We start from the raw sequence: 20770 nt of genomic DNA on the forward strand, positions 1-20770 counted from the left end.
TGTAATCTCCCTTCAGAATCTCAACCTTTTCCCTTCCTATGCCATTGGTTCCAATGTGGACAATGACCTCCTGCTGCCCCCTCTCCCCCGTGAGAACATTCTGCACCCTCTGAGACATCCTTGATCCTGGCACCAGGAAAACAGCACACCATTCTGCTTTTTCTCTGCTGGCCACAGAAACTTCTGTCTGTACCTCCGACTACAGAATCCCCTAACACAATTGATCTTTGGAAGTCAACGTACTCCTCGTTGCATTAGAGCCAGTCTCAGTACCAGAAACTTGGCTGTTCGTGCTACGTTCCCCTGAGAATCCATCACCCTCTACATTTTCCAAAACAGCATACCTGTTTGAAATGGGTATATCCACAAAAGACTCCTGCACTAGCTGCCTACCTCTCTTACCCTTCCTGGAGTTAACCCATCTATGTGACTGTATCTGAGACTTTCCTCCCTTCCTGCAACTGCCAACATACTGTTGCTGTTGCAAATTCCTCATTGCTTCTATTTGTCTCTCCAACCGATCCACTCGATCTGATAAGATTCGCATCCAACAGCATTTATGGCAGATATAATCCGCAGTAACTCTTACACTCTCTTTATACTCCCACATCTGACAAGAAGTGCATTTCACTGCAAAGGCCATTTTTGCTCCTTCACAATCTAAGTCAAATGTACTTTCGCTGGAAAGTGCTTTGAGATGTTCCCTCTGATGGTGGAAGTCACTATATAAATGCAGGTCTTCCTTTTCTTGCTTTTGCCCCTGTGTTCAGCCTTCCCTGAAGTGCATCAGTGCATCTCTTCTCATCTGCTCCATGTGGTCACGTGTTGTTGTTCCAGGAGAAAGATAGGCGGCAGCAGGATGAAACCCGCCGGTGGCTGGAGGAAGAGGAGAGCAGGCGCCAGCTGGAGGAGGAAGCCAGGCGCAGGCTTGCTGAGGAGGAGGAACGGAAACGCAAGGAGATGGATCTGCAGCTTCAGCGGCAGCAAGAGATGCTGCGACACAGGCAGCAGCAAGAGGCACTGAGGCGCTTACAGCAGCAGCAGCAGTTAGCACATATAAAGGTACCACTCACCTGCTAGTTCCTCTGAAACTGGGCGGAGATTTACATAACTGGATCTCCATGCTTATCAAAAGTCCTGCATTTGATTCCCACCAGACTGCTGGGATCAAAGTCCCCCTGCCAGTTTGTGAAATGAGATGAGCCTGGCTTGTGTTAAGAGTGTCCGTTAGCACTTGCAGTCCAGCTCTCCCTTACCATTGGTCTTTTTACAGACTGGCTGGTCCATGTATCCTGGGCCTCTGACCTCATTCTGAGTAAACTGAGGTTAACTGCCTGTCTCTCTCTCCAGAAGACACGACAGTGTCAACAGGGATAGCTTTATCACAGTTTCCCTGAGCAAGTGAAAAGACTGTGCTAAAAAGACATGGATTTTTATTCTCCGCCCACCATGCGACAATGCATGTCTTCCTGGGAGGTGTCTTGAGAGAAGGGATTCAGTGATATTTGCTAATCTTATCATGTCAAGAGTTGGGGTCAACATTTGATGCCCATCCCTAATTGTCCTTGAAGTGCGGCAAGCTCGGCTGTTTTCAAAGAGCAGTTCAGAATCAACCAAATTGCTGTGGGTCTAGTCACATGTAGGTCAGGTAAGTACAGCAACTAGATGTTTAATACCAACAGTAATGGCTTCTGTGGTCACCAGCTCTGGTTCCAGATTTATTACTTAGCTGTTTGTTAACTGATAAAACTTCTTGAGTTGCTAAGGTGGTATTTGAAACCATGCCCCCACAGTCTGACTCTGTGCTACTGGTTTATTGGTTCACTGACATAACCAATTGGCCACTGTTTTTCAGGTGGGCTGAATGATTAGTTCCTGTGTTGTTCTGTTACTGTAAACTTTGCAATGTCTGAAATGAGCTGTTGTTCTTCAGATCCCCTCTTCCACTTCATGGGGACAGCAGTCCAACTCGGTACCACCACTTCAGAAGCTGGAGGAGGAAAGGGAGCGACACCGCAGGGAGGAGGTAAGAATGCACGTCCTTGAAGCAAAGGATATATCTGAGTGCTACCATGATGCACTTGCCTTTCGCAGACTGGAAGCCTGTACAAAAACATCACCATTTCCGGTTGAGCTTTTGCTTGTTGACATATGAGTAATATGTGATCTTTGTGAACCTGTTCTTCTTGCCCAACATTCTTGGGCATCGGTTTCTTCTCCAGTGGTTATACCAATTTTGTAACCAGCCCTGTCCCTGTAATTGAGAAATTCTGCTTCCTGCGTGCTGATCCTGATGGGGACAAACTAAAGAAGTTGGCAGGAGATTGAGAGTGCCCAATTGTGGCCAGTCGTTCTTTTGTCTAAGCAGTGTGTATGTAAGGCCACTGTGCCATCAGTGAAACTGGTATTTCTGATCTGACGGATCACCGAGGTTGGTGTGGGTTGCTTTACATTACCGAGAATTGCTATCGTCTGAAGTGCAGCCTTTCAACACATATGTGTTTGCATTTTGTAGTAATCCAATGCAGAGTTAAAAGTGATCCTACTCTAGGGACGCCACATAATGCCTCAGGCTCTGCTGTAAAGTCTCGCACAGTAAATCAGTTCTACCGTTGTCTCAGTGCGGTATGACAAGGGCTTTCTGCACCTTGTCAAAGTGAGCACTAATCTTGAGGGACTATCAAATTTGTGTGTATACAGGGTGTTTGACTTGCAGACAGGCTTGACCCTGTCTTACACACCTGAGCTCAATGAGTGGAGAACTCTGAGCATGAATCCCCTCCTCCTACCCTATTCTGATAATTAAGACTATTTGTAACCTTTTGCTCTCCTGAGGTCAGCAAACCAGTGTGGGCTGTGAACTGAACCCACTACTCTCTGTCCTGTGCTGTTTAGTTTGCTGTATGCAGGTGAACAGCTTTGGCTTCTATTTGTTGTAGTCAACAAAAAAAAAACTTTCATTTCTGTCAACAGAAAAAAGTTTGCATTTCCCTGGTGCCCTTGACTGTCTAAAGCACTCAAAAGCATTTCATGAGTACAATTGGCCAAAATTTGGTTCCAAGCCTCCTAATGAGATATTAAGAAGGGTTCCAAAGTTTGCTCAGTCAGAAGTGAGGAAGAAAGAGGCAAGTTTCAGAGCTTGGGATCTCTAGAAAATTAAAGTGATGTAGCAATTAAAACCAGGAGTGCTCACAGGTCTAACATTTGAGGAGCAGGAGGCATTTTGGAGACTTATCGGGCCAGAAATGGTCATAGATAAGGAAGGGCAAGATCTCATTGGGATTTGAAAACTCGGGTGACTGTTTTACACAGGCCATTGCCAGGTTGATCTAGTCCATTAATCCTCTGGATTCTCTTCCTTGACTGTTAAAGTCAGGTTCACATCAATTGGTGCAGCCACAGATTGAATGGTGTTGAAGAATCAATTCCTGGATTTGTGCATGTAGAATGTAATCAGTGGTTATTCCGTAGGCGCAGTGATGGCTCGATGTGCTATTGCTGACTGGCAGAAAGCAGCACCAGCTCAGGTTGATCGTGTCTAGACCTGTCAACCATCTCTGATGTGGCTTGATAATGTGTGCGCTCTAACCTTTTTGTAAATGTTAATATTCTATGCTGCAGCAATGTCGTCAGCAACAGGAGATAATGAAGGCCCTTCAACAGCACCAGCAGCAGAAGTCACCTGGCTGGAACAATCTTCCCAAGCAGTCGATGTCTGTCAAGTCATTACTGGAAATGCAGCAAGAGCTGCAGAAACAGCAACAGCAGAGAGCGCAGGCACGAGCAGTGAGTATCCTTTAGTTCACCCACATGCAAATCTTTCCTCAGACAATGCCTTCCCCTGCCAAGCTGTTCCTTTTTGGGGCTGCCTCTCTTTCTGTCAGTGTGACATACACATCGGTAAGGGCATTCAGCTGTGTCTCACACTTTAACCCAATCCTTCCTGGGCAGAGGGCATGAACACCTTCGTTGACAACTTGTGGTAATGTCACAGATCCTCCCAGAGTTTGTTCACATTCAGAAACTGTAATCAGGAAAGAGCTGTCACTGAGATGAAGACCCATCTCGGCTTTACCTCACTGGCACAGTTTAATTGCAGCATTGCTTGGCTGCCACCTCTACATCAAGCGGTGCATGCACTTCAATCTCTAGTGAATATTAAGGGCTATTACAGAGATATGGCTTGGGGATGAATAGGATTAGCAGCTGAATGTTCCAGGTTATAGATGCCATAGGAAGGATAGAAAGGCAGTGAAAGAGGAGGGGGAGTGGCATTTTGATTAGGGATAACATTACAGGTGTACTTGGGGTATTCCTGTAGGATCGTCCAGTGAAGTTATACGGGTGGAACTGAAAAACCAGAAAGGGATGATCACCTTATTGGGATTGTTATTCGTATTCCTCACCGCCGCCCCCCCCCCCCCAATTAGTCAGCAGAAAATTGAGAAGCAAATATAAGGAGATCTCTGACACCTGTATTAAAAATAAGGTTATAATGGGGAGGGCTTTTAACTTTCCAAACATAACTTAGGACTGTCAGAGTGTTCAGGGCTGGGAAAGGAAGGAGTTTGTGTGCAGGAAAACTTTCTTGTTCAATATGTCACTGAATCTACTAGAGAAGAAGCGATCCTTATTTCCCCAAAGGAGGACAAGGCATAGCAAGTGACTGAGGTGTCAATGGGAGAGCACTTTGGGGCAAGTGATCACAATTCTATTAGTTACTAAAATACTGGTGGAAAAAGGATAGAATTGATCAAAAAGTTCAAGTTCTAAATTAGAGTAAGGCCAATTTTGACAGTATTAGACAGAAACTTTCAGAAGTTGACTGGGGATGCTATTTGCAGGTGAAGGGGTGATGGGTAAGTGGGAAGCCTTTAAAAATGAGTTCAGAGATGGTATGTTCCTGCTAGTGTAAAGGGCAAGGCTGATAGTTGTAGGGAATGCTGGATGACTAGAGAAATTGCGGGTATGGTCAAGAAAAAAATATTTCAGGTATGGATAGCTGGGATTGAATGAATCCCTAGATTCCCCATAAGGGAAATAGAAGTATTCTCAAGAGAGAAATCAAGAGGGGCTTAAAGGGGACATGAGATAGCTTTGACAAATAGAGTTAAGGAGAATCCAAAGAGATTCTCTCAGTACATTAAAAGTGAAAGAGTAATGAGTAAAGAGCAGTGTGATCATCTGTGTGAAACCACAGGAGATGGGTTAGGTACTAAATGAATACTTCGTTTCAGTATTTAATGTGGAAATGGACATGGAAGTGAGGGAACTGAGGGAAATAAGCAGGGACATCTTGAAAGGAGTTTGTATTTCAGGTGCTGGCGGTCTTAAGGAGCGCAACGGTAGATAAATCCCTGGGGCCTGATTGGGCATTTCCCAAACTTTTTGAGAAGCTGAATAAGAGATTCTTGGGACCCCTGTTGAGATATTTAGTATCATTGATAGCCATGGGTGAGGTGCCAGAAGACTGGAGGTTGGCTAATGTGCCATTATTTAAGAAAGGTGGCAAGGAAAAGCCAGGAAACTGGTGAGCCTTACGTCAGTGGTGAGCAAGTTGTTGAAAGGAATTTGCATGCATTCTGAAAGGTAAGTCGGTGCTGCATTTTGGGAAAGCAAGTCTTAACAGTAAGGCAAACCGGCAAACCACTTAATGGTAAGGTCCGAGGGAGTGTTGCTGAACAAAGACTTGGAGTGCAGGTTCATAACTCCTTGAAGGTAGAGTCGCAGGTAGATAGGATAGTGAAGGTGGCGTTTGGTATGCTTTCCTTTATTGGTCAGAGTATTGAGTACAGCAGTTGGGAGGTCATGTTGCGGCTGTACAGGACGTTGGTTAGGCCACTGTTGAAGTATTGTGTGCAATTCTGGTCTCCTTCCTATCAAAACTAGGTTGTAAAACTTGAAAGGGTTCAGAAAAGATTTACAAGGATGTTGCCAGGGTTGGAAGATTTGAGCTATAGGGAGAGGCTGAACAGGCTGGTGCTGTTTTTCCCTGGACCGTCTGAGGCTGAGAGGTGACCTCATAGAGGTTTACAAAATTGAGGGGCATGGATAGGGTAATTAGGCGAAGTCTTTTCCCGGGGTCAGAGTGTCCAGAACTAGAGGGTGAGAGGGGAAAGATATAAAAGAGACCTATGGGGCAACTTTTCTCACAGGGTGTTACGTGTATGAGATGAGCTGCCAGAGGAAGTAGTGGAGGCTGGTACAATTGTAACATTTTAAGAGGCATTTGGATGGGTATATGAATAGAAAGGGTTTGGAGGGATGTGGGCTGGGTGCTGGCAGGTGGGACTAGATTGGGTTGGGATATCTGGTCGGCAGGTTGGACTGAAGGCTCTGTTTCCATGCTGTACATCTCTATGACTCTCTGACTCTAAGTCTGATTTGAGATAATCAACATGGCTTTGTGCATAAGAAATTGTGTCTCTCTAACTTAATTGAGGTTGTGAAGAGGTGGCAAAGAAGATTGTTAAAGTCTGCGGTAGGCAATTTCTAAATTGACTTCAGCAAAGTGTTCAACAAGGTTCCATATGGTGGACTGGTTAGTAAGGTTAGATCTCTCAGGATCTGGAGGAGCTAACCAACTGGATGCAAAGCTGGCTTGAAGGTAGGAGGCAGACTGGTAGTAGAGGGTTACTTTTTGGACTGGAGGCCTGAGGCAAGCAGTGTGCCATAGGTACCGGTGCTGGGTCCTTCTTGGAAGTGAATATAGGAGGCATGGTTAGTTTGCAGATGACACCAAAGTAGGTGGTGTAGTGAACAGTGAAGATGATTATCTCAGTACAGTGAGACCTTGATCAAATGGGCCAATGGGCTGAGGAGTTTAATTTAGATAAATTTGACGTATTGCATTTTGGTAAGGCAAACCGGGGTAGGACTCCTATCTTAATGGTTGGGCCGTGGGGAGTGTTGCCATGCAAAACAACAGGGGTGTAGGTGCATAGTCCTTTGAAAGTGGGGCTGCAGGTAGGGTGATGAAGGCGGCATTTGGCATGTTTGTCTTCATTAGTCAGAACAGAGTATTGGAGTCAGTGTCATATGACTGTACAGGACATTGGTGAGCTCACCTTTGGAATACTGCATACAATTCTGGTCTGTTTCCATGCTGTCTGACTTCAGAGGGGGCTGGTTTAGGTGAGAGAGAGATTTAAAAAGGAAAGGTAACTTATTCCACAGAGGTTGGTAAGTGTATAGAATGAGCTGCCAGAGGAAGTGGTGGAGGCTGATACAAATACAGCATTTAAAAGGCATCTGGATGATTTATAAATAGGAAGGGGTGAGAGATATGGGACTAGGTCAAATTGGGATATTTGATTGGCATGGACGAGTTAGATCGAAGGGTCTGTTTCCGTGCTTTATAAATCTATGACTTTATGGATGAGAAAATAGAAATGCAAGAATTTTTGGAAAACTCTCTTTCAAATTCTGCAGCTTGTATTGTCAATATTTTGCATTCCTCTTTTCCTCCTCTATTTCTTTATCCCTTCTACCACATCTTGTTCCTCCTCTTCATCATTCATATTCTTGTCTTCTCCTTACCATCAGCCTCCTCCCTTCATCCTTTCCCTTTCTCGTCAGATCTCCCGTTCCCCCTCTGTCTGTCTGTCTCCCCCTCCACTCCGCAGTGTCTCTACTGTTCCTATCACATACCATTTTGCCTCCTTAACTTGGCTGTTGTGCCCTTGCCCTCCACTCTTTCCTTGCTCCTTGTGTTGTACTTGTTTGACCTTTGTTCTTCACCCAATTCCTACTCAATTTGTCTGAAATGGACAGGCAGCTGCAAAGTAATTTCCTGTTTATTTCCCTTTGGGTTGGTCTGTTAGTTTGGTTTTGCAACCTAATGGACAGTGGCTTGGATATGTCACAGTGTTGTTTTACCTTAACTTTGCTGATTAGTTTCTCCGTCTTTTTTTGTCTGCCTGCCATTAGCATTCCAGTATGCCTATGAACAACTCATCGGTGTGGGGATTGCCTGGCCAGTGGGGGTCTGATATGAACAGCATGTGGAGCATGCATGAAAATAAGAACTCTAACATGAGCCTTTGGGGTGATGAAGCTGTGAAGAGCACAGGCCCTGTGATTAGAAGTGCTGGACTGAAGAACAGCAGGAGTAGCCCCTCGCTCAGGTTTGTCTCTGTTCTCCAAGCCATTTGGAGTGCTCACTTTTATCATGCTTAAATAAGTGGTGATGTTGGGCAGATGTTTGTGTTATCGAAAAATTTTAAAAAGAACAGTGTGAGTTGTGTTTTAGCATTTGGTTCATGAGAAACAGTATACAGAGCACTTTGCCCATTTCAAAACTCTTGGCTTTGACCATACTTCATCCAAGAGTCATCCAATATTTCGTCATCAAAATTTTCTTTCATGTCTTTGGGGTCGTGCGTGTCACTGACCTGGCCAGCATTCATTGCCCTAACTGCCTTTGAGAAGGTGGTGATGAGCAGCCTTCTTGAATAACTACAGTCCTATGGTGCTGGTAGACCTGCAGTGCCAATAAGGGGGCAGGAGTTGAATGAGGGGAGGGGGAGTCCAAGATTCCAAATTCCCAATATGTATCCGAGGTACTGTCAGAATTCAACCCCCTGGCATGTTGGGGAGTACCAGGGCAGTGCCGTGTAAACTGTCTTCGGTTTATTGAGTAACGCCTGTCTGGCTTGTTAAATTGAGCAGAACCAGTGATCAGTCTAATCCAACACCCCACCTTCTAGCTTCAGCAGTGACCCTTCTACCCTGCATCTAAATGGAGAAGAGTGGATATTTTCAAGATGAGCAGTTTCAATAGTGTAGGTCAAAAACCATTATTCCTCAGTTTCCACAGGACCTGGATTTAAATTCATTGAATGGAAAAGAAAAAGACTTGGAGACTTTATGTTGGTGGGGGGGTGCTGTGCTGTAATTTTTTTTTCACCATGTCAGGAATGGGAATGCTCTGCCTGAAACTCAATGATGGAAACTCAATTGCAGATGAGATTGTAAAAGGGAGTTGAGCAGATACCCAAAAATTAGGAACTCGACAGGGTCATGGACTAAGTGTAGAGATTTGAAATATAACCGTACTACTGCAATAGGTGAAATAGCCTGCATTTGTGCCGTATTCAATATTTTGCTTTTGTTAGCGAACAAGCCTGGTGTGTGTTTGATGTTTTATCTCCGTTGATTAATTCCACAAACATAAGTACTTGAAGGTTGTAATAGCTTGTTTCAAAACTTAGTTTTATGTAATTCACTTGGAAAGAGCCTCATATTTTGAACTTATTTGGTTACTGTATTGCTGAATACATGATGCCAAACCTTTTTTCTTCAAATCCCTTCTGCAGTGACTCGTATGGAATTCCTTCCAGACCGAGCAAAAAGAAAACTGAGGACGAGGAGAAGTTACTGAAGCTGTTCCAGGGAATGAACAAAACTCAGGACGGTTTCACTCAGTGGTGTGAGCAAATGCTGCATGTCCTTAATACAGCCAATAATCTTGATGGTATGTATAAATAGTGCCTGTTTCTCTTCAGTCTATAACTCCCTTTGATGTAGTCCAGTAGGGCCTGGGATCATGTGCTCTGAAATCCTGCTGCAAAGATTAGTCAGGTATTTTTGTTTTGTCAGTCTGATTGTATTGGAAGGTAATATTCCCTGCTGTTGGTATCGAGAGCATGAGGCAGCTTGTTCGGAGTAGTGTGACTCTGCATTGCATCTGCATTGCACTAGTAATGGAACCTTACTTCGAAGTTTTCATCAAGTGTTTATAAGGGATCTCGCACCTTATAATGGGGAGGCTAATGGATAACGTGCCGCCAAATTGTTCCGTGTGATGCCACCTATCGTAAACTCCTTGTCCTTCAACCTCTCCACACCCCCAGAGCACATACACTGCTTACAATTCACTGATTCAGTGTACTGGCAGCACTGGATGTGAATGCATTCACTGCATGCTGTGCCGCTTTCTGTTTTTGTTATTTGCCACCTTTGAGTCCCCAATTAAATTGGCCACCCTTGCGGCCTGTTTCTGCACCGAGTGATTCCATCCTGTCCTCTGTTTGAGTTTCCACCTTGCTTTGTTCACCTCTGCCATCTGATAGAAATGTAAAAATCTTGATCTGGAATTCCACTTAATTCCTTCATCCTGAGGGATGGTCAGTAAGAGAGCATGTCCCCATTCTGATTTATTTTTCTCTGGTTTGGTTGGGTTTTTCTTTGGTCATGAAGTTTTGTGTTTTCAAAGCATCCCAACAACCAGGTGTGTGTTTTAGGCACTTTGCATCTGTATTGAGCAATCCTAGACAACGTGTGATAAAGTTCATGTTGCTTTATCTCAACTTCAGAAGAACAGCCTTCACTCAGGCCAGTGTTAAATTTTTCACTTTACCACACAGAATTGGGGCAGTTGTATGGTTTTCAGCCCACCTTCACTCAGATCAGAATTACAACTGCCAAGATTTAACTTGTAAGTTGGACCTGAGAGAAGTAAACTTGGTTTGTGTGGATCTTTGGTTTGGACACACAGAATTTCTCATTTGGAAAGCAGTCTGACCTCATCAGGGTTTTCATGGGCTTCCTTGTCATTGCAGTCCCCACGTTTGTATCCTTCCTTAAAGAAGTGGACTCGCCGTATGAGGTGCATGATTACATCCGTGCTTACCTGGGTGACACCCCGGAGGCCAAAGAGTTTGCCAAGCAGTTCCTGGAGCGTCGTGCCAAACAAAAGGCTAACCAGCAAAGGCAACAACAGCAACAGGTAGAGTATGAATGATACAAATGCAGGACAGGCTCTGCTTTCCCATGCAACAGAGTACATCTTCCATAAGTCTGCAATATCTTTATTTTTACATATGTACCTAATGAATTGGCATTACATGGAGTTATGTTCCTTTTTTCAAACAACTGAAACCACTTTAGAAACCGGCAATCTTTTAATTTTATTTTTTATTTCATGTTTTCTCCATTCAGCCTTTACTTTTGGCTAGGGTTAAATTCTCCAGCTCGCTCACTAGTAATTTATTCTGTAGCTGTTTTTCTTTGGTTCAACATCCTCTGCACATTGTGGGAGAATAGCCCAGCTTCAAAGAATCTTAATTATTACAGCACAGAGGAAGACCATTCTCCATTATACTTGCACGTCAACTAACGTGATTGGAAAAGCCAGTAACAATATTATGAAGCCTCGAGCCTGCACTTAGCTTTTTATATTTTGAGCTTAGGTTGCCAAAATTTGGGGCCAGGTTTTTTTGTACTCCACAATGTAAAGTTGGGTAGAGCATTGAATCTATCATCCATCCAACAGCTCTTTAGTTTCTTTTTGTTGTTTGTTTAGAAAGCTAGGAGAGGTTGATTAATGTTAGGCAAAATATCAAACAAAGCTGACAGCATTGAACAGGCAGGCAATTAATTGCACAATAAAACTATTGAGTAGGTCCTTGGCCTTGGAAACTGTCTTGCATCATAGACTATTTCCAAAGTAGCACCAATTTAGAAAGGAGAGCCCCCACCCCCATGTGATGCATGTGGGTACTGTATGGTGGGATGCCTAACTCGTCCCCAAAGTAGAAGTCTTGTGGCACCCTGCCTCTAAGCCAGAAAGTCCAGGTTTGTGTCCAACTCCAGGACCTGATGGCCACAGAAGGTGCATTTGTAACATGGCCAAGCATTGGTAGTCAGCCTGTTAATCTCGCACTCTGCCAATGGACTGTTGGAAAGAGCAGAAAAGTTTCCTGGTCAACTGTGCAGTGGATCCCAGCCCAGGATTAAATGGAAAAGGTTAGCCGCAAGGAGGACCAAACTGGCTATAAAACCTGCTTCCAAAATGAGCATTGTGGCAACCCTGCATAACATGGATAAAAGCAGAAAGGAAACCAGCACCACCCCACCCTGGCCAAGCGAGTGGTGACTGCCCTCAATCAAAGGCCAGAAATATTTTTTTTGGAAGGGTTACGTTTTTGAGTCCTTGTACTTGCTGAAACAAAAATTTATTCTTAAAATTATGGGCAAGGCTAACTACTGGCATTCATTCCACCCATACACATACACGCGCATGCTTTGAATCACTGCAGTTCCTGCTATCATGGCAGGTAGGTCAGGACGTCCAGCATTTTGGCCCTGTAGTATTGAAAGGAGCAGCAAGAGGTTTTCTTTTATATTCTTTGATCAGATATAGACATCGCTGGCAAGACCAATATTTGTTGTCTGTCCCTAATTGCCTTTGAACTGAATGGCTTGTTCTGCCATGTCAGAGGCTGGAAACACATAAGCCATATCTGGTAAGGGCAGCAGATTTCCTTCCAATGAAACAAATTGTTTTCTACGTCAGCTACCAATAGTCTAAGGAATGGTGTCAGTGACACCAGATTTCAGATTCAGGTATATTAATTGATTTTAAATTCTGCCAGCTACTGTGCTGGGATTTGAACCCGTGTCTGTGAAGCATTAGTTTGGGTCTTTGAATAGTTCATTGACATTACTATTACCAGGAGAAAGTGAGGTCTGCAGATGCTGGAGATCAAAGTTGAAACTTTATTGCTGGAACAGCACAGCAGGTCAGGCAGCATCCAGGGAACAGGAGATTCGACGTTTCGGGCACAGGCCCTTCCTGAAGAAGGGCCTGTGCCCGAAACGTCGAATCTCCTGTTCCCTGGATGCTGCCTGACCTGCTGTGCTGTTCCAGCAATAAAGTTTCAACTTTGATCTCCAGCATCTGCAGACCTCACTTTCTCCTCGAAGATTTCAACCTACTGCGAATCCTCTTACAAGGATGCCTTCCTTGAAGAAGCTCTCTGCCTCTCTCTACAAAGATCTCAGTGAGTCCCTCTCTCACTGCACACCCCAGGTCATCTCCTCTGCACATTACTATTACCACACTACTCTACTATCTTCCCTCTAATTTGGAGAAGATTTTATACCCAGACACTTGCTATCTTTGTTTTTCTCAGTGGTTGAGACCCCAGTTTTTGAAGGAGTGTTGAGTTGTTGCAGCGTATCAATGTAGATGGGCTGCTTATCTTTAAAGATAACAGTCTTATCCTAATCTCTAAGTTTATAGCTCTCTGCTTTATTTAATTAAAGCAAACTGGTGTGAGCACTGGGGACAGGCAGTGTGAGGTAGGAGGCCAAGTCTTGCATCAATGTGATGCGATGTCTACAGGATGTACACTATTTGGAGAATGAAGTCTATACAGGGTGTGACAAGATCTGTGACCTTATCTCACACGCCCACTGTGTCATCGTACTCTCTTTTGGCAGTTGCTAGTGTTCGATTTTTATCTGCCTCTTGGTTATGGGACAGTTTATGGAATAGAGGGGAAACTCATGGCGGTGATGGGGGAACTGAGTAAGTTTGAATTGTCTTCAGTGCAAGTAACATTCTTCAAACCTATGACTAAACATAATGTGGGGGTTCCATGCAGTTGGGTCAATAGTTACTGATTAAGGTCTCCATGTTGGTTATGTATAGTTGTATATGGAAAGCAGTTGTATATCAGCAAACATCAGTTAGTAACTAGCCTCATCCTGAATAAGCACTTTATCTTCTGAGCACTTGGGTTGTGAGGGCAAATTCTGGGAAAATATCTCCCTCCCTCCCTGCCTTTTTATCCTTGCCTCATGGGTTTCCTGATCTTTGGGGGGGATATGTCCTATCACTGAATCATGTGCCACAGTAATGTGCAGCGGACAATGTGTTTGGATCGAATTCCCTGAGGATTTATGGTGTTTTCCCTTTCTTTCCTAGTTAACAAAGGAACTTTTAAGCCTCACTGGGAACCTCGCTCTGCAGCCTGACAGGTTACAGGTTAGCATGGAACTTTTTTTTTCCAGCCTATCTCGTTGCTGCCATAGACAGCAGACCAAGTGAAGGATTGTGTTTTGGTGATGTTTAATGGCTCTTGAGTCTGGTGAAAGCTGTTACTTGTTCAAAGGATGGTATATCAGGCCACCCAACCCAAGGAGGAATGCTAAATACTTAGTCACAAGTAATGTTTTGCATGACCATTCTAACTTGGTATACTTACTTTATTCATGTGTATTTTGGATTATAGAACAGTTCAGTTTAAAGCATGTATTTTGGAAATTGACTATAGAAAAGAACTGTCTTTTTTTTTAAAACAATTATATTAAATAAATTGCCATAATCAGATGAAGCAAACAGCATGAATCTCACCATATCACCTTGAGGAAGAGTAGATGTGAAGAGGGCAGACCTTAGAAAGATTGTAAGGTTGGAGGAAAGGGATGTAGGTGACGGTGTTATTTTGGGACTCAGTTTCAAAGAGTGTAGTCTGACAGAATGGAACTCTGACATTGGCATGAAGAAAAGGAGGTGGGCAGGAATCAGCCTGTGACCTGGATTGGATTAAGAACTGGCGGGATGCAGAAGTTGAAGTTGGAAGCATTGTGCTGCAAGGAATCAGTGGAAGCCAGCAAAGACTGGGGAAGGTTGGTGTGTGGAAATGGATGTGATAAAGGAGGAAAAATAATTGAACTCTATAAATTTCAGCGTTAGCTGGGATTGTCGTGGCTGGCCAGAAGAGCTGCTGTCAATTTCAGTAGGTGATTTTTGTTGCCTCAAAGAGTTTTACTATCAAATTGATGTTGAATGAGGGCAAATGACCCATTGAACAGCTTAAACGATGCATTGTTGAGATACAGCAAATAGTCTGAGCCTAGAGTTTGGTGCCAAACATCCTAAACTTGGCCGCCATGTCAGATTTCCCAGTTGCCACGGCCTGCAGCAGTTTCTCAGGCTGTGATGTGCAGCCAACAGCAGTGTCGATAATGTGACTTTTCATGCTTAGAGTGAGTCATGAATAGGCTAACCTTTGAAGGCTGTCACTCCCCCTCATCATCCATTGTTGTGCCATATAATCAAAATGGCTCCAAACCTGCTATCTGTTTTAGCGATAAGAGCATGTGTGGAATAGTTCCCACATAAGCAGCATCCACTGATGCTCCCAGTTGAGTACTGCACACATCGGCCACCTGACCACCGCAATATTTGCCTCATGACTTACCTAACGGAAATAATTCTGTAACTTTCCAAAGTTGGATTGGGATGAGTTGGGGAGAGGGGTATGAAAAGGGAGCCAGGTGTGACTTAATGTTGCTTTGTGTGGAGCGATATTGGCGGGTCCTGACTTTGCGATTTGGTCACTGGTTCTGTCCTGCTTTTCCCTTAGCTTGCTCTTTGCTGAAGATGCCAGCTCATGAAGGGTTCAATTTCCACACATGCTGGTGGCCTTATGGCCTTATCCAAGTAATAGGGACACTTGTGCCCAGCCTCAGTTGCCTGTGGAGGCAGCATGTAGACTTCCACGAGGGCTCAGGAGTTGAAGCAGAGACTGCGTGTGCTTCCTGTCCTCATTAGCAAATCTTGCCCCCACAAGTCAAGGGGCACTGAATGCAACCCTACTGCCCACACAACTGATTACAGTTGCTCCTTAAAAGGATTGTGACAAACTAATTGTGTGATGGCTTCTCTTGTGCCAGGACTCCATCTGGGGAATCGGTTCAAACAGCCTACAGTCACTCTTCCAGGGTAATCACAACAGTGCACAGCAGTCGTCTTACGAGAGCTCTCAAGCTGGGAAAAAGAAAAAGAAGCAAAAGATGGTGCGGGCTGATCCTAGTATCCTGGGTAAGAGTCACTGTCCATTCTGATTGCATTGCCACTATTTGCAAGAGGGAAATGGTGGTCTCTTAATCCAGGACCCCAGGCTAAAGTTTGGGGGATGGAAGCTTGAATCCTGTCGTAGCAGATGGTGGAAGGTGAATTCAGTAAAATAGCTGGAATTAAAAGCGTTCAAAACCCATCAGGTTCCCCAGTGTCCTTCTGGGGAAGGAAAATTCTCCTTGCCTGTTGTGGCCCAGATGTGAATACTGACCTACAGTAATGTGGTTGACCCTTAACTGCTCTCTGGAAATTGCTGAGTGAGTCACTGAGTTCAAGAGCAATGGGGGATGGAAGAATAAAACTAGTGACCACATTACATGAAAAGATTTTTTTTATTTAAAGCCTAGAAGGGATGTAGATCTGGGGACTGAATTCTTGCTTCCTGCTCTAAAATTGCTGATCTCGTCATTTCCAGTCCTGCTCATTTAGGACTTATTTCTAACAGGAGACTTCATTTTAACTCTTGTTTCCCACCACCCCCACCCATAGAAATATCTCGATGCAAGTAGATGTGCTATTTTTTTCTGGGTGCTTTTGCTTTTTTGCAAAATCCAGCCTGTCTCATTCCGCCCACACTCCTGATTGTTTTGAGAGTAATTGTAGAGCTGCATTTTGAGCGTGCTTCTTGCATGAAGAAATCTTCACTCACAGTAGAACAGACTGCCTCGGATTCAATTCCTTGCCTCTGCTGAGCTGTCTCCTGTCAGCAAGGGGAGCAATCAAGAGGGCAGCAAAGACTAGGAAGAATTGGTTGCAATTCCTGCTGACTACAAGCAGTGACTGCTCCTGGAAAGTGATGACAGTATGGAGCTCAACGATGATGCTGCCTTCCTCATCAGTTGAATAATTCCCTATTGATCCACTTCATTTCTCCATATTCACGTCTTGATGGAGTTACCAGACAACACCAAATGGAGCAGTTCATGAATGAGAAGGGAATAAGCATTTCCCGCAATTTCCATTCTGTACGGAAAACCTAGCTTCTGTTTGCATTCTGTAGTGTTAGAAACTGGTTCCTGTCAGTGGTGCCGCCACAGTTTGAATATGACATGCTGAATCCAATATGGAGAGCTCCTGCAATCCCTGGAATAAAGTATCACATGACTTCTGAGATAAAGTAAGAAGTCTTGCTCTGATCCAGTGTGTTCCTTCACTCTTCAATTGTACCTTCAGTTCACAAACCAAATAAGAAGGTCTTTTGGCTACTTAGCTTATCTGTTGGATGAAATGGCATCATGGAATGCAGAAAAGACAGCACTCCATGAAGAAGGTCAGGTAAAAGCAATGGATTTTGAGGAACCATGATACTTGAGTCTCTTCTGTGCATGGAATTGATTGGCTTTTTGACCTGCTCTCTTTGACTATCAAAATACTTAATATTATTACAAAGTACCACACTTTAGGAAGAAGGCAAGGTCCCTGGGAAAGGTGCGGAGGAGATTTTCTGGGAATGAGAGATGTTAGTTACAAGGTTGGTCTGAGAAATCAGAGCTGTTTCCAAAGAAGCAAAAAAAATTGACTAGAGATTTGATCGATGAGTACATAATTATGACATCTTTTAGATAAGGCAGTAAAGGGAAAGCTGTTTCCATTCCTAATGATGTAAGGACTGGAAGCCCACATTTAAGATTTTGCTAAGGGATACAAAGAATACTTTACGGCATTGAATGCTGATGACTTGGAACCCTCTACGCACAGGGGTGTTGGAAGTGGAGATAATGATTTCAGAAGGAAATTAGATAGACACTTGAAATAAATAAACGCATGGATGCGGGGTAGAGTAGGGGAATGGAACTGACTGGATTATTCCATGGAGATGCAGGATAAATTTGATGGGTCAAATGGACGACTTCACTTCTGTTGATGCATTTGGCTAGTATATCTCTTGGATTTATACAATGTGAAGCTAACTGAGCTCATCCAAGGGGTAGTTATACTGACACTGGCATACATTGGACAAGGGAGGGGAAAGTTTGAATGAATCACTGGAGAACTGAACCTGCCTTGGCCCTGATGATTCCTTGTAGTCCTATTGAGAAATCTTACATTCTTGCAATGTGAGCATTTGTTGGCCTGTGACAATGATGCTCCTTCTTGAGCCACTGCAGTGTACGAGGTGAAGGTGCTGTCGCTTTTCTGTATGGAAATTTGTTGAGTGCTGAATATTTTGGCATGGGTGCTGCAGACAAGGCTAAGCCTTATTGAGCAATCTTAAAGGACCTGGAAAATCTGTATTTTTGACAGTGTTGACAGCTTCACGGTGACTTCCACTGCCAGCTTTGTTTCTGTTTTCCAGAGATTTTAAATTCAACTCCTTGCACTTTCACATTGAAAGTTGAACTCCCATCATCCTTGTGTTATCAATTCAGACCTTTGGATTCCATGAGCATAACCATTGCATTAGCATACTCTTCTGTGCTTTATTAATTAAACACCATGATTAAGCATAAATCTAGCACTGAAATTGTGTCCATTAAAATAGAGCAGGGGAGATGAGTTGAGTTTAAATTAATTCCCATGCTATCTTTCTTTACACAGGCTTTTCTGTGAACGCATCGTCGGAGCGACTGAACATGGGAGAAATAGAGACATTGGATGACTTTTAAACAAGGTTTAAAAACAAAAAATATTCCTAAAAGCTGCCTTTGACTCCTACTCGACCGTACCTGGAACATGCTTCATGGCAGGTGGTCACAGTGATGGATCCAGGATCTCCGCTCCCTCTGCTGGCAAGAAGTGTGAAATTCACTTAATTTTTTTGGTGAATCCTCTGGGTACTTCTGTTCTTCATTGGATGAAGCACCTTAATAACCATGCACTTTATTAGACGTTGTACATAGACTGAAACTGGAGATTTTCTTGAATTTAAAAAGTTCCTTTTTTTTGGAAATATATCTGCAAAACACTGTTACTGTTTTTTTTTTAAATGTTTTTTTGAAAGGATGTGGAGCCTGAAGAAATGCACTTAGAGACTGAATCCAGAACTGGAACTTTTGGCGTGCTATAATTTGGACAATGTGATTGCGAGTTTGGGTCCCTACCTAAAATAAAAGGAGGGGCAGAGAGAGGGAGATAGGGAAACCCAAGCGTCAGGAGGCCACTTTCTGAGTTTTACTTTGGTTGCACACACAGCACCAAGCTACATTGGACTTAACTAGACAGCACTGCGCGAGTGTGGACTTTCAGCGTTTTCGTGGTGCTCTATACAAGGAATGTAAAAAAAATAATAAATAAGTACTTGGACAGGGTGGTTCAAGTGGACTGCTGCGTTGACAGCTTTTTTGGTTGGTTTTGTTTCTTAAAACAAGCAGCTATTGCAGCCCCCCACCCAAACATGGCATGCCTCGACTCACTGCCCCAGCCATGCTTCGGTTAATTTAGGAATCCTACCCCCTGCAGCAAGATGAAAGCAATGATGACCAATCCTGCCAAGGCAGACCCAGAAGCGGGTGCTAGAATGAATGGACAAGAGGAAAGGGTTGGAAATGGCAACAGCATATGCTCTGCTCAGCGTTCTTTGGGAGGTGACAAGACAGCAGCAAACCTAGGATCCGCCTTGCCGCTACCATCCCCCACTCCAAAGAAGAATTGACCTGACAGCACTGCAACAGCAGTATGCTCATCGCCAGTGTTGATATGGGACCATTTCAGACTTTGCGTGTATTTCTTTAAAAGGGAGAGGTCATTTTATTTGACCTACTGGTAGGTTTTTTCCCTTCCAAACTTCTGTTCCCCATAGATGTTGATCCAGAATTGGTTATAATAGGGTGCATCTCTGTAGAGAGTTTGCTGCTTTAGTTTTTATCTCCAACAGAGTGGCTCCAATTTAAAATGATGCTTTTTCTTTCCCCCACAAGTTCCTTTCTCGCCGTGAACCACACCTTGTCTTACAGCTTTTGAGAAACATGGTCATTCAAAAATAGCATCTGGCAAGGCGGACCTGTGCGGTTTTTTTCATAACATGATGCTCTATTGGAAGATTGGGACCCCACCTGTGTTTTATCAATGCGTGGTTGGACGAGGTAAAGGCGATCACTGCTTCTCTTTGCCTAAGAAGTGTGTTAAAAGTGCTAGTAAATACCTTTCCCTCCCACCTGCTGTTTCCTCTGCTTAGCTAGGAAAGTGCACCATTTAACTCAGTGAGCCACCCGTAATGGACTATCCCAGGTCACAGTCTGTGCCCCTTGACTTGGCTAAACTGGACCTGAAGCATTGTAAGGAGGTGGTTTCACCTAGGTAGGGCTATCTGCTACTTATAGCTGCCTGGCAACTGCTGGTTTGAACATGCATGTGGTAATCAGATAAAACAACCAGTTGCCTCTGGTCTTGTAGCCTGTCTCTGTGCAAAGGCCAGGTTGAATAAGCCTTTGACCTTTGTACCTGTAGGGCAGTTGATTTTTTTAAACTGAATCCCCACAAGAGACACAGACGTTGCAGGACATGAGGAAAATGGAAAGGGGTGTTGCCAGTAGTTGAGCACAACTCTTCTGCGGTTACAATACCATTGAGTGTAACTGTAAAGACCAGTTCAGTATTACCTATGATAAACCTCAAGTGTACTTTTCCTCCCAATTCAGTGAGTGCATCTCTGTATACTGCTGCCTTGAAATTCGTGAATGCAACTTCTCTTCCCCATCCCAAATCCGTCTCCTTCAGGAAGGATTTACATAAACCTCCCACTGTTTAAAATAGGAATGGGCCAGCCTACTGTACATGAAGGAGGTGGAAAGGTTTCGTGTCCGCTCAGGATACTGTGCACGAGAACCTTGGGGACCAAGAACTGTCAGTCACATCATTTACCAGAGTGCCGCTGTTGGTTGTACAGGCGCCATCTCTCCATTGCCTTAACAAGAATGCCGACCGCTCATTGTGCTTCTCCCCATGCCCTCATCTCTCGATTCACCTACAGTGCAGCTCAGTGCTGTTCCTGTTAGTGGATGCCAACAGTAGCTGAGATCAGAAGGCAGAGCGATAGACTTGTTGCAGCTGTAACTTCCCTTCTCTGGGTGGGAATTTCTGAAATGCATTTAGCCTGATTTGGGGGTTACTGCTTATGTTATGTGATTATTTTGTTTTAGATTGTGTTGGAAGCCTTTTTAATAAAAAGAAAAAAAAACT

The 20770-nt window shown here is 43.9% G+C and overlaps 1 protein-coding gene across 6 annotated transcripts in view; it reads left to right on the top strand.

Moving 5' to 3' along the window:
• Positions 1-20738, top strand: part of LOC122544337 (GRB10-interacting GYF protein 2-like) — a 102191-nt gene extending 81453 nt beyond the window's left edge. For 4 of the 6 annotated variants that reach the window (XM_043683521.1, XM_043683524.1, XM_043683525.1 and 1 more), the window contains 9 exons: positions 838-1062; positions 1934-2026; positions 3622-3786; positions 7930-8126; positions 9318-9475; positions 10563-10729; positions 13715-13774; positions 15469-15616; positions 18191-20738. In XM_043683521.1, coding sequence (XP_043539456.1) covers positions 838-1062; positions 1934-2026; positions 3622-3786; positions 7930-8126; positions 9318-9475; positions 10563-10729; positions 13715-13774; positions 15469-15616; positions 18191-18258 — 1281 coding nt within the window. In that variant the 3' untranslated portion in view covers positions 18259-20738. The remainder of the gene's footprint in view (positions 1-837; positions 1063-1933; positions 2027-3621; positions 3787-7929; positions 8127-9317; positions 9476-10562; positions 10730-13714; positions 13775-15468; positions 15617-18190) is intronic. The other 2 variants (XM_043683526.1, XM_043683527.1) reach the window with 2 other exon arrangements.
• Positions 20739-20770: the final 32 nt, after the last annotated feature.

Source organism: Chiloscyllium plagiosum, chromosome 48, assembly GCF_004010195.1.
Source record: "Chiloscyllium plagiosum isolate BGI_BamShark_2017 chromosome 48, ASM401019v2, whole genome shotgun sequence".
NCBI classification, from domain to species: domain Eukaryota; kingdom Metazoa; phylum Chordata; class Chondrichthyes; order Orectolobiformes; family Hemiscylliidae; genus Chiloscyllium; species Chiloscyllium plagiosum.